The 12741-nt window shown below is 48.6% G+C and overlaps 2 protein-coding genes across 2 annotated transcripts; one reads left to right on the forward strand and one right to left on the reverse strand.

Moving 5' to 3' along the window:
- Nucleotides 1–7340: 7340 nt before the first annotated feature.
- Nucleotides 7341–8857, forward strand: FIESC28_07452 (uncharacterized protein; the record flags this gene model as incomplete). Its single annotated transcript, XM_031161592.1, has 3 exons — nt 7341–8030; nt 8078–8305; nt 8357–8857. 3 exons carry the CDS (start codon nt 7341–7343, stop codon nt 8855–8857), a joined length of 1419 nt encoding a protein of 472 aa, XP_031014294.1.
- Nucleotides 8858–11649: 2792 nt separating this feature from the next.
- FIESC28_07453 (uncharacterized protein) lies at nt 11650–12479 on the reverse strand (the record flags this gene model as incomplete). The annotated part of the gene is made up of 3 exons (XM_031161593.1): nt 11650–11851; nt 11967–12131; nt 12430–12479. 3 exons carry the CDS (start codon nt 12477–12479, stop codon nt 11650–11652), a joined length of 417 nt encoding a protein of 138 aa, XP_031014295.1.
- Nucleotides 12480–12741: the final 262 nt, after the last annotated feature.

The raw sequence follows: 12741 nt of genomic DNA on the forward strand, positions 1-12741 counted from the left end.
GCAGCCGTCTCCGTTGATGCACCAATCAGTATCAGTACTGCACTGTACTATACTGTACTTGATTCCCTTCCGCCCGTCCTCCGATCTCTCTGGGGTTTCACTGCCGGGTAATCCGAGGGCCGGTCCACATCAACCCGGAAACATCTTGTTTCTCACCATCCTCAGCCCAAGTCTAAGCCAGGGCCTTCAGCCGCTCCATCATGGTAAAATTAACTTCCCCTTACCGCTTTATATAGTAATATCGTGCTCATTAGAACACATGTGCTGGGGGTAGGGGCACGGAGCACCTGCAGGCTGGTTCTTCAACCTTTGCTTTAATGTTAAAGCAAACATTTGGCGTTTCTAACTTTGATTGCTAGATTGCTCAACCAGGTGGCCAATCGGTAAGTTCGTGCCATGTGTCGGCATCGCGTCTTTGGGGTAGTACAGGGTTGTTCCAATTCTAGTCGTGAGACAAGCAAATTCCGAAACTGCGTGTGCTGAAGAAAAGAAGAGGGAAGAAGACGTAAAGAACGAAAAAGAAACGGCATGGTTCTTCGCCGTTGTTGGCTTGGAAAGCTGTTTCGGGGTCTCTGGGGCCTCTTGTCATTTCTGGTCCGATTCTTAATTCCCATGCAAAACAATACACAGAAGCCCCCCTTGTCAAGGCTCTAGCCTGTGTGCACACCATTGTGATCATGGCCACGAGAAGAAAAAGGAACGTCGATGATGGGATCAAGTTGCTTCTTGGCTCCCCCCCTCGATCGGTACTATGTCAATCTTAGATTTTGGGCTAAACACCGATCTTTATCCGCGGTGAGAAACATATCCAACTGAAAGCGAAACGAGGACTCCCGCTGTCAGAAATTGGCCAACAGTTAATTAGGCATACTTGCCTCTTGCTTATTCCCCTGCATTCAACACGTCCCTGCATTGGTCGGTTCGGACACAGCAACAGTACGAGGCAATGCCAGACCCCGGAGCTGGCGCATTGAAGTTCGCATCGCAACCTGTCCTATAGGGAGACGAGCAGTTGATAGCGAGAAGGTTTTAGAGAAGAAAAAGAAAGGGGAGAGAGAAAGGACTGGAGGTAAAGTGACAGGTTAGATGAGATGAAAGGGAAGTAACGAGTCCAACTTAGAATGAGCATCTCATGCTGTGAAACTGATAACTGATAGAGCTGTTGCTCATATTTGGTACTTGTTGCATGCTATAATTTGTGCATGCATGAGGCTAGTGTGAGGCTCGATCACTAAGAAACCCAGGGCCAGGGTTGCAATAATAATGTGCAGGCTTGGCCATACTTTTGCATAGTAGTGCTGGCTTAAATTTTGCAGCCCTCTCTTGTTTCATGTTGCATGTACAAGTATCATAACTGTGTGGGTGTCCCTGATCTTGGCAGCAAGGGTATTTTCTGGTGCTCAGTCCAACAATAGCCTTCATGTTGAACAACAGTTTGGTGTTCTATTGGTTGACTGCACAATTGTGACGGTCGATTCTGATGCGCATGGGAGCCGTTGAAAAGCGACCAAGACCCAGTCTTCATTCTTGATGAGGAATTCCTTTCATTAGTCCTGTATTATCAGGGCTGAATCTCATCCTTCGACCCTCAGTTTACGGATCACGGCCATATCCGCTGCCCCCGTTGTCAGCTATCTCCACAACCCGTATCGTTCGAGAAATACTACCTTCTCTCAATCTCAAACATGCCGCCCAAAATTGACTGGACATCAAAATGAGCAATCTTGATTATACGTTTCCAAACCCAACGCTTCTGTGCTCAGGTCTCAAGGATCCTGATTCTTTGAGTTGGTTGGTGGGCGACAAGGCCAAACCTGACATCTTTTGCATTTTCCAAGATGGGATAACGTACTGGGAACGTATTCCACTAGAGCCTGACTGTTGATAAGAACCAGCAAGCAGTCGAGTCGTCAATGATAAAACACGTGCACAAGATGCGTATCGCTCGGATGATGGAGCGAGCGCCAGCCGATAACGGGGATAAAACGGCGGCTGTAAGGTCGGGGAAACAAATGTTCGGCTCAGGCTGGGCTTGCCGGCCGGTCTTGATGGTGCGAGACAGCCCCGCCATCGCCATTGCCGGCTTTATCTTCCCTGGAACTGCCCTATACGTATTTGAATCCATAGAGACCCTGGGAAAGGTGATCCCCTGTCTGACGCTCGCTGGGTCTTCTTCTACCCTGCTTTCTGTGAGCTATGCTTGTTCTGCTCTTCGAGATTGTACCTGAACAGTATTGCGTTTAATCTTTGGCACCACCTACCTTACCTATCAAATTGATTGACTTGATCAATAGGCAGGGCTGTGTGTAGGGGAATTGTATTGGTCTTCATCTTGACATCAAAGATGTGTCCCCTCTGCTGCAAAAGGACAACCAATTGATCTAGCAAGACATTTGCTTCTCAGGTACCAGAACCCATCACAGCAACTCACACCTCGGGGAGAGGAGTTGTTTTTACCCAATAACAAGTCTCAGCACGTCACTTCGAATCGACATCAATAGGGAGGGGCAGGAGAGGTCGTAATGTTGGTACAGCTCAGAAACATCGGGCGATGGTTTCTGATGTCGCTGTTGTTAAAGTGACAGCAATAGGCATAACTGCAGGGACATGGATGGTATCGAGAAAATGCTAACGAATGCCTTCGCCTCAAGTAGCGACTTGAAAAGCTGGATAACAAGTCTTGTTGTTATTTGCCAGCCGTCACGAGATTCGCGGCAGTCTGAGATTGAGAGACGCCTAGCATTATGGCTCGTAGTCTCCACCGTGTCGCTACTCCTTGCCATTCTCTCGTAAAATATCCTTACCCAAACCCTGGTATTTCGCGGGCTCTCCCTCGCCCTCTCAAGCTTCCCCGGATATGGCAAAGGTAGTGGTAAGACTTATTGCATCTTCTTTGATGATCCGAAGCATTCGTGAGGTATTGATCATTATGATTGCCGCACTCGCGCACTGCCTTTTACAAATCGGCACTTCAATAGAGCCCCGGTCCTTACCTAGAGCGAAGTCCAAGAGTCAAAGCGTTGACGATAGCGAAGCCAGGCACCCAACAGTCGTGGTGTAAAAAGGGAATTGTACAGTAGATCAACAAACAATGTGATCTTTTCGATTGCTCATCTCAAAAGTCGAGTTTCAGATCGGGGCACCAAGGCTGCAAAGCCGCTGAAGAATCACCTCAGATGACCTGTTGCTCTGACCCACCCTTCCAGACAGACAAAGCTTGGTGGTTTGGACTTGCCAACTTGGCTAAGTTTTTGATAACGATCGCTCGTCTGCGTAGTTGTGTCAAGACGTAATAACCCCCACAGAGAGCCGGAGGTGCTATTGCCTCAATAAGCGCATCGCACTAAGAATCAAGCGCCCACCTATGTCGGACATATGGTTCTCAGCCAAGTGCTCTTGTTTCCTCTTTGGCTGTTGCTTGTGAGATTCCAAGGCCCTTCCAGAGGTTGGAAAATCGAGATCCTGATGCAGCGAGATCTGGGAGCGTAAAGTGCCCATTGGGAAGTGCGCGCGAAGTGATATATCATTTCTTGATGATAAATGAGGTGCGCAGAGGGTGGTTCTATCCCAAAATAGATGCCTTTCACCCACACCCACAGTCATTTTTGAGCAGCCAGGGTGTGTTAATAACGACCGTCAATGTTTTCTCACGCCGTCGGCGGAGAGAACAACGCCGTTCCGTTCAGGGACGGCATTACGAAATCGCGGCCACTAATCTCACCTACCAAACTGACAAGCCTTGTCCCGTGATTTCTTGATAATGCTGGAAGGCAGACATTGTATAACTGAGATGTGCAGAATTAAGGATGTGTCGTTTTGGCATCGTTACCGCTGTATTGACGCAACTGGGCTGCAGGGACAGTGATCTGGTGGAAGGCTAGAAAGTTGCATCCTGTGCACGATTCGAGCTAAGACGATGCACTGCGCTTGCGAGTGGAAGTAGCTTTTTAGACTTTGGCTCTTTCTGCTTGTCTTCTGTCAAACTGTAGATGTTTGCTCTTCAGCCATTGATGCTCTCTCAGTGGAACCTGCCAGCATGATCTTGACCTTGCGTTCCTACTCGCTCCTGTTGGGAAGTCCTGCATAGCGCCGATTTTACAGAGGTAGACGAAGAACCAGTGGGCAGATCGGGCAGAATCGTTTGCATATCAGAGTGGCTTCTCGATTGGTTCGCGTTCGAGTGAGTGTTTGAAGATGTGATTGAGCAGGAAGAAGACGCATGATCCTGGCTCATGGGCCTTAAACGCGATCGAAAAATAAATAAATGATCCCTGGTCGTGTGGCCTCTCAGCTGCAAGTGAGCAGTGTGTCGCATCTCAAACCACAAAAGGGTGCAATAGGCATGAACTTAACACATTTGGACCCTAGTCAAGCTGAGGGAGGCATTAGCACAACAGCTTGTAAAAGATGTGAAGCTATAGAGGTCGGTTGTTATACGTTGAAAACCTACCTGGGTAACTATATGCATCGACCAACTGCTATATTGATGGATATTAATCGGAAATAACTGCAGATTCAATCACATAACTGGACAGTTTGGTGATACTTTGTGTACCATGCCAATTGATAGCAGACATGATGGTCGTTATGGTTAAAGATAAGTATCAAGATGAGAGACTCTTTGGATTCGTCACCAATGGCCGTACATATCGTAAATTCCTGGTTGTGCAGACGGATACTTTGGTGTTGATGGGGAACAATACTGGCTTTGGAGGCTCCCGCTCTGTTGGATCCGACTGTTTGCACCTGACCTGATTGGATACATGACCAGAGAAGGAGCAATGCACACTAGGCTAGTCTAAATGTTCCATCGCAACTTCCATTCAACACCCATAAGGCAGGTACGACTTCAAACAGAAAAAAATAAAAGGAAGCAGCGATCGTCGACACATTACCTTAGGGTAAGGCAAGTGTGCCCAAGACGCCCCAAGGCAGGAAAGAAAATCATTTCCTCGCCAGGACCCGTAATTCAGGGACTCAAATCTCAACCACCAGCTGGTTAACGTCCACTTGTCTCGACCCAATTGTCTTACAACGCTTATTAGACCATTAGCCTTCAGCCGTTGAGGTGGCTAAGATAGTGCTGCGGAGCAAATGCTTGCTCTCGACGTTTGGCCGTTGTGTTTGCAGGAACCAATTTGGCGCCAACTGATCCAGCGCCACGACATGATATGCTGAACATCACATTGCATTTCCAAGAGGGGAAACATCCAGCAGTCGCTTCAGCTTCACTTTCTTCTCAAGGCATGATATACGACGCTTCAGACCAAGACGAAGTCAACTCCACGACGATCCACACGTATAGAGAGGCGGCCCTGCGGCGTAAGAGCTGGTATACAAAACCTGCGCAAGGGATCCCATGTTTGTTAGTCTCGCCAATGGTCAGCCGCAGCCAGACGTGGTGATATCTTCTCCTTGCCCGGAACAACTCCGCAAAGCATAATATTGTACAGATACGCCCAACTCATCTGGGATGCCATACAGAGATAGCAGCTGAGGGAAGAGAAACGGCCCCGAACGAAACCCGCTATTTGCCAGCCCGTAGGATCTTTAGGCATTCACGCCAAAATAGCAGACCCTCTTGCTAGTGGAAGCCATCATAAAGTTGCCCGCCTAGCAAAGAGCTTTAACCACGGAGCCGCGAAGCGGACCCTGTGTTAACTCGTAACGCAGGAGATTCTGGTTGATTACTGCAATCAGTAGCTATCAATAGCCCTTCTTGGTGTCGAAAGTGAAACTGGGAAGCGGGCTTGTACAATCGAGGCACAGCTAGCAATCACAAGAATAGCATCACCAAAGCAGGCATAACGACAGCATACGACTCCAGTTCGCAACTTTTGTCAGTACCAGTAAGAACAACTTCTAGCCACAGCCTGTCAACACCAGCAGCCGGGTCATAAGCCGGGTACTTCCTGCCCTGAAGCTCAAGCCCAACCGGCGCCGTCCGGACAAGGTGAGGCCTTGATGAGAGGATGAAAAATTCGAGATTAGGGTCTGAGTTCAGGGATGTCCCTGGAAGGTTTTTTCTCATGGCTGTACCTGAGCGCACACCTTGGACGCCCCCTCAACCCCTGTTCAAGTCTTGGCAAGCCCCAAGCTCTCCCCAGCAGAGGCGTCCTTATTAGCGTCTCGAGACCCTTGTCACGATCCCGTGTCCCAATGCCACACCCACGTTTTTAAACTCAACTTCACATCTTTGATATTGAGAATGTCGAAACATATACTGAGCTCCAAGCTATACTTTGCTTCTAATATGGTAGCAGTTAGACAAGGTACTCACAGAGTGTGTCAGAGTTCCCATGGCAGGGAGCCCAAAATACGGGCAGTAAACAGTATCCCACTGCTGTTGTCTACCTGATGGCTCTGCAGCTGTCCAAATCGATATGATCAAGTGGAATCGATCAAGCATTGAAGAAAGAGAGACATCGATTCAGCTCTTTCTCGATGAAATTTCCGCTTTAGGGTTTCCCCTTGCTGATTCTCGCTACAATGTCTCAACTTTGACTATCTCATCAGTATCAGAAAGAAAGAAAAAGAAAGAGACAACTTCTCACGGCCCAGTCGAGACAGAGAAGCTAGACATGGGGCAGCCTTCGTCCCTATGTGACATCCCCCACCCCCCTCTTTGATCACTTCCAACGACCCAGAAATCCCATCTATACCCTGGTCTCGTTACGTTCTGACTAGATCTACCTCTAGTCTCACCCCTCTCCCGGGTCCATGCCTAGTGCCCGCCGGTGGGGAGGAGGGTATCGCATCTCAAGTCCACGACCCAGGGAAGTATTATGACGAGACCTGGATTAACATTCTGTTACAATTCCAGGGCCTAGTCGCAGAGGTACTAGACTTCCTAGACCCGCCTTACAGAGGATCTCTGAGCTTTACCGCACGATTGGCTACAACAGATTTCGACCCTTGTCGCACATCAACTTATCTACACAAGCAAAGGAATATATGTAGTTGGGGCTTTCCTCCATGATCTCAACTATCCATTCAACTCTGTCTCACCAACAACTCTTACTCTCAACTTCAAAGAGCCTTTCTATTACAATCACTCTCACTCTCACTCTTACACACATACTTTCTGTTTTACTCAAGTTCAACTTGTTCTCTTCACTGCCCTCGGACATCTTGTTCTGGTCGTCGATCAACAACTTGTCTCTACCATACCACAAAGTGTTTTCCACTTTCCTCCGGGACCAATTCACCCTAACGAAGCTGTCGGTCTTGCTTTGAGAGCGAGACTGACTTCTACCGGCAAACTGGCGCTTACATCGCAAACATCAGGCGCCCCTAACTGGGGACGCTGGCCTCAGCAACTCCCTGGAGACTATACCATGATGGAATCATCGGCTATGCTCCCCTTTGACTCGCGAACCAACAACACTGCTCCCGTTCAACGTCCTGCCATGTCACCTTATATGGTACAGGGCTCCTACAGCACAGGCCCCGTGAACAGCTTGACGGCGCCTCACTACCAGGTCCACAACCCGTACCAGTTCTCACCCTACCAAGGTCCACCAACACCTCCGCATCACTCTACGCCTTTCAAAGTGGAATACGATGACCGCCGCCCTGTGGGACACATGAACGACCACGGCCGAGTTCCTTCATACCCAAGATACCCATACGTTGAGGTTGAACAAGCACCCTCTCCTGCACGAAGCGATTCACAAGTCTCGACTGCCCGATCTACAGGCACCAACCCAACACTTGCCTCCAAGACTATCATCTCAAATGAAACCCTCAATGGTGGTCAAGAGATCAACTTTGAGACTGAAGTAGACGAGCTGATGAAAGCCATTCAACGCAAGGCAGAGATGCACTCCGAGGTTGGACAGCAGCCACTCACTCCTGGGATGTCGCCTGTTTCCGATGCAAGCTTAGAAAGCCATGGAACACCCACTCCTTTGGACAACAAGGCATCAAGGAAGCGATACCGTTGCAACGGTCCTAACTGCCAGAAGAGTTTCACTCAAAAGACTCATCTCGACATCCATCGCAGAACGCACAGTGGCGAGAAACCATATGTAAGTCCAAGTTACCTACAATGGATGGACTGTTCTAACATCTCTAGTCTTGTGACTTTCCTGGCTGCGAACTTACTTTCTCCCAGCTGGGCAATCTGAAGACTCACCGACGTCGCCACACTGGTGAACGCCCGTTCTCCTGTGACAAGTGTGATCGGCAATTTGCGCAACGTGGAAACCTGCGTGCCCATTTGCAAACCCACCAAGGTCTCAAGCCATACATCTGCATCTTGGATGATTGCAACAAGACGTTCTCTCAGCTTGGTAACATGAAGGTGAGCACTGGCGGTCTTATCAAGCAAAATTCCATACTAACATTGTCACAGACTCACCAAAACAACTTCCATAAGAAGACCCTCAAGAACCTCACCATGAGATTCGCACAGATTCTCAACTCAGGCGAAGCAGTGCCTGAAGTCGATCGGGAGCTTTTCGAGTACTTTGCTACGCACTACAAGAACAGCAACAAGGGTATCAAGGGCCGAGGAAAGGCCCGCACGGTTGCCGAACGCAAGCCCAAACCCTCTCAGTCTCCTGCTGCCAACTCAATCACGAGTGTCCCTCAGTACCCTCTTCCTCAAATTGCCTCAAGTCAACAGACTCCGTCCCCTCACCAGACGCATGGTCTTCCCGTCTCAGGCAGCCTCGCAGCTTACAGTATGAGCCGTGTGCAGCCCAATGGCATCAGTCACATGCCTCGCGAGTCTGGCTATGAAGTCTATGATATGCAGGGAGGACATCACCACATCCAGCCACCTCACAACCACGGCATGCTCTATGCAACCAGCCACGTGCGCGAGATGGGCTACAATGAGCGCATGTACTGAAGACTTTTCTGATGCAACATGACATGGCATCATCATGCCAACTAGATACGACTCGACAGCGTTACGCATTTTGTTTTACGAAGCTACAACAGTACGACACAGGAGGCAAAACAGTGCAAACATTACGAAAAAAAAAAAAAAAAAACTTTCAATGGCGTGTCTTTTCTTACGAAGGAGTTGAAAATATGTGGCTTCCCGAAGCTCACAGGAAGGTGTTGCACATTTTGGGTGGTTGTCTGAACATTTGGGTGCAGGGGTTTCGCCCTTTTTTTTTTTCTTGTTTTCGCTGCGTTGATACCAATTGTTTCCTGCCTTCCAAATGTTCCTCAAAAACCTTTTTACAGGAGGAGATTTCTTTTTACCGTTTCTAATGTATTAGACGGATGCAAGGGAGAGCGTGTGGGTTTGTTCATGATTTAATGGAGGCTAGAAAAAAGGTGGTATCGTCCACTGGGAAAAGGTTTCTGTGTACTGTTTCATTTTCATGGTTATCATCTATTTGGTTTTCGAATGTATTATATCGCGGCATTGAGACGCAGTGGCTGGGGGCATTCTTGTTCATCAGACCATCTACGGGCGTTGAAGCATTTTGCACCGGGTTATTAGACCCAGGACAACAGGAAAGACAGCGTTTTCGTAATAGGAGTGGAAAGGGCGAGAGTAGCCGCTGGAGGCGAAATCGGAATACTAGTGTTTAGATAGTATATGACTTGCAATTCGAATGAACATATCTCAAATCAGAATACCTACCTACAAGAAAAGCCTGGTGACTACAAGATTGAAGATCTCGATGCAGAAGCAGAATATTGTGCGAGGAACTAAACGCTGAGACAGGAACATATCTTGGATCTCGATATCCTCGAGTACTCTCAAGTGAGGTCTTGTCCCAGGCTCGGAATAAAACGGCCGAACTGAGAACTCAGCCATGTTCGCGATAGGCTCAACTTAACTAATAGACAATGAACCAACGAGAATGCAAGGATTGGTATTCGAGAGACCTGTCACGCAGACGAGCTATCAGGGGCACATGATGAGATGGTTTCTTTAACGGGATGGTCTAGTCGAATTTCTACGGTGTTGGCTGAGAAGGCAGGGGACAGTTATTTCCACGGGGGCCATAGTGATGCCCAAAACCCCCCAGATTATGGGATGAATATCAGAGCACTCAGCTGGGCCAAGGCGTAAGGCCTCGATGGAGGATGGCGATCCTGGCACCGTGATCGAAGCTGCTGCCAGGGGCTCAAGTGACAAGTGAGCGTTGGGTGAGAAAACAGTATCTCGGTAAAACCTTTCTGGCTTGGTGAGTTGGTCACGTTTACGGATACATACAGTACTGTACTGTTGGTTGACTGCATATCTTGTGTATATACGTATATACTGCCAAACATAATTCCATGCAGGCTGATGAGAAAATGTCAAGGTGAGGCAGCACTTGTGTTTGGAGGAATGCAAGAGTGGCTGATATCACAGGCGAGGACATCCATGACCTGCATATTATGACGCCAATTGTTGCTGTTTTGTGCGTGGACAATTATAACTCGAGTTTTAGATTCTTTTAGACTGGCCAACTAGACACGACCTACAGTACAACAACTGGATTTACTTGCGAGACATAATACGTTGAGTCCTATACAGTACCCAGATGTCCTGTTAACTGAGTCGTAGTTCTGTATATAGGATACAAAACTGTCCACTATACTCATGTAGATTAGGGCTGCATGCCTCTCTTTCTGGCTGGATCGACAACCCCCCCTCCCTCTCAATATTCACCGCCCCCTCTACTGTACTGTACCTCCTCTGCTCTCTTCTTTCGCTGTATGCCCTGGACGGACAACCGCTGAAGAGTCAATTCACAGTGTATAGTGCAAAAACGGATCTACTGTCATGCATATGCTTATGCATGAAGCCTCATTTCCAAGTCTCTATCTCGGAAGGACCTATGTACGAGGCCTTCACCGCCGTAAACAACGTTGCAATGGACCGGCCCGTCATGTCATAATGTATGAATTTGCTTCACTCTGCAGAGTAAATCCCAAAGAAACAAGACTGCAGATGTGAGGCATGTAAGCCCTCTACAGCCAGTTTTCTTTTTCCATCTCTTTGCATCCACAAAGCCGTTAAAAGCGTTTGTTTGTGCACGCACGAAATGCACGTTCCTTGTACATACGTTGAATGTGCCGTACTGTAGATGCACGATGGGGTTTTGCTGGGAATAAAGATCGATGCGCGCCCAGACTCGAATCTGGAGACGAGACGAGGGGCGTTGGTTCAGAACAACCGTTGCAGGGCTGGTTGAGGCGGGGGAGCGCACGCAAGCGAGCCTCTACCGTACTGGACGACTGTCCTCAGGAGAAAGTCCGTTTCATCTGAGTGGCGAAACCGGACAAAGCGAGGCGAGAGACAACTGATTCAAGACAGAAACACCCGGAGGAGAAAGTACTGCAACTAGTATCCGCGTATCTGACCCGTCCGTCCTGCCTCGTCGAAACTTGAAAGAAAGCCGAGACATTCTTGATGTGGGCTTGGCTGTGTATGCAGTTGATGCCTACCATGTCCATGTCTATGGGTTACGTCCAAGTCCAAGTCCTCCACGTCCATATCCGTAACCCAACAGCTTGATGCAAGGGAGTTAGTTGTGCTGTTTTTTCTGTATACACACGTATGTATGTATGCATGTATGCGTCCCTATCTGTGCATGTATGTAGAAATTCTTCAATACCCGAGAAGCCGGTACTGCACCAAGTGTTCCGCGGAGGCCATAAAGGAAGTAGAGTACAGTAGTTTACAGCAGTCTAACCTCCGTGCAGCGTCGAGACAAACAGAATATTGTCACCGCTCTGGATCTCGTAGGCCTCCTCGCCTTCGAGCTCCCAGTCGGCATCGTTGATGAGAACTAGGATACCCGGTCGACTGTTTGCCACACCTGTCAGCCACGAGATCCATGAAAATCCAAGTAGGAGTTGATATAAGAGGCGCTTCTTTGAACCGACGTGGCTGTGTGTGGCCGCGAGTTCATGGGGAGTGTGCATAGCCAAGTTGCAAGTACAGTAAAAGAGAGGCAGAGACAGGCATAGAAGACGAAGAGGAGAAACAAGTGGCCAAGACATACAGATGATTTTCAAGAACGAAGAGGTCTTTGCGAGTGTCGTCCATGACGTTTCGGCATAGGTGGTCTATCAAGTACGCGATGTCGACGGGTTTCCCATCCTGGTCTGCCGCGGGAATGGACAGAGCATGCTGTCTCTTGTTGGAGAAGAGCATTTCCAGTCCGCCACTGTCAGTGCCACGATGTTAGCTCCAAAGAAAATGGACTAAAGAAGGAGAGTAGAAAAAGCAAGGGGACCAAAGAGAGGGCCGAGAAGGGACTTGTCTAAGGGGAACTCAGGGACAGGGCTTGGTTCAGGCTGGTGGGGGAACAGTCCAGCCTAGGAGAATCTGGTACAGAGGGCGTGGGCTTGATTTAACGCCCAAGACTGAGTCGAGCCGGGTCTGGGTCGAGGCTGGGAGTGAGGGTTGCAGTTGATAGATCATATAATCCATATAAGATGAGGATGTTGGTGAAACGAACTTACGAGAACTCCACGTCGATGTTGAGCTGGGGGGAAGATGCCGATTCGGCCATGGCGAAATGGAAGGAGAATGGAAGCGGAGTGACGATTCAGGGACGTGATGTTGACGGTACAGTGCTTTTTCCTTCTCAGCTGTCAACTGCAGTTTCTGGGTTTCTTTGCGATATTTGCTTTTGTTATGATGGTGGGGGGAGAAGGAGAACTCTGAAAGGTCTGTATCAGTTAAACTCCGAGGTTTCAGTAAGAGTCTTGAAGAATTTAGTTGGTACTTTTTGATGATAGGAGATAAAAAGTATCGTGATCAAGACAGTCTGT

The sequence above is a fragment of the Fusarium coffeatum genome (genome assembly GCF_003316985.1).
Source record: "Fusarium coffeatum strain FIESC_28 chromosome Unknown BRIP53273_contig_166, whole genome shotgun sequence".
Lineage (NCBI taxonomy): Eukaryota > Fungi > Ascomycota > Sordariomycetes > Hypocreales > Nectriaceae > Fusarium > Fusarium coffeatum.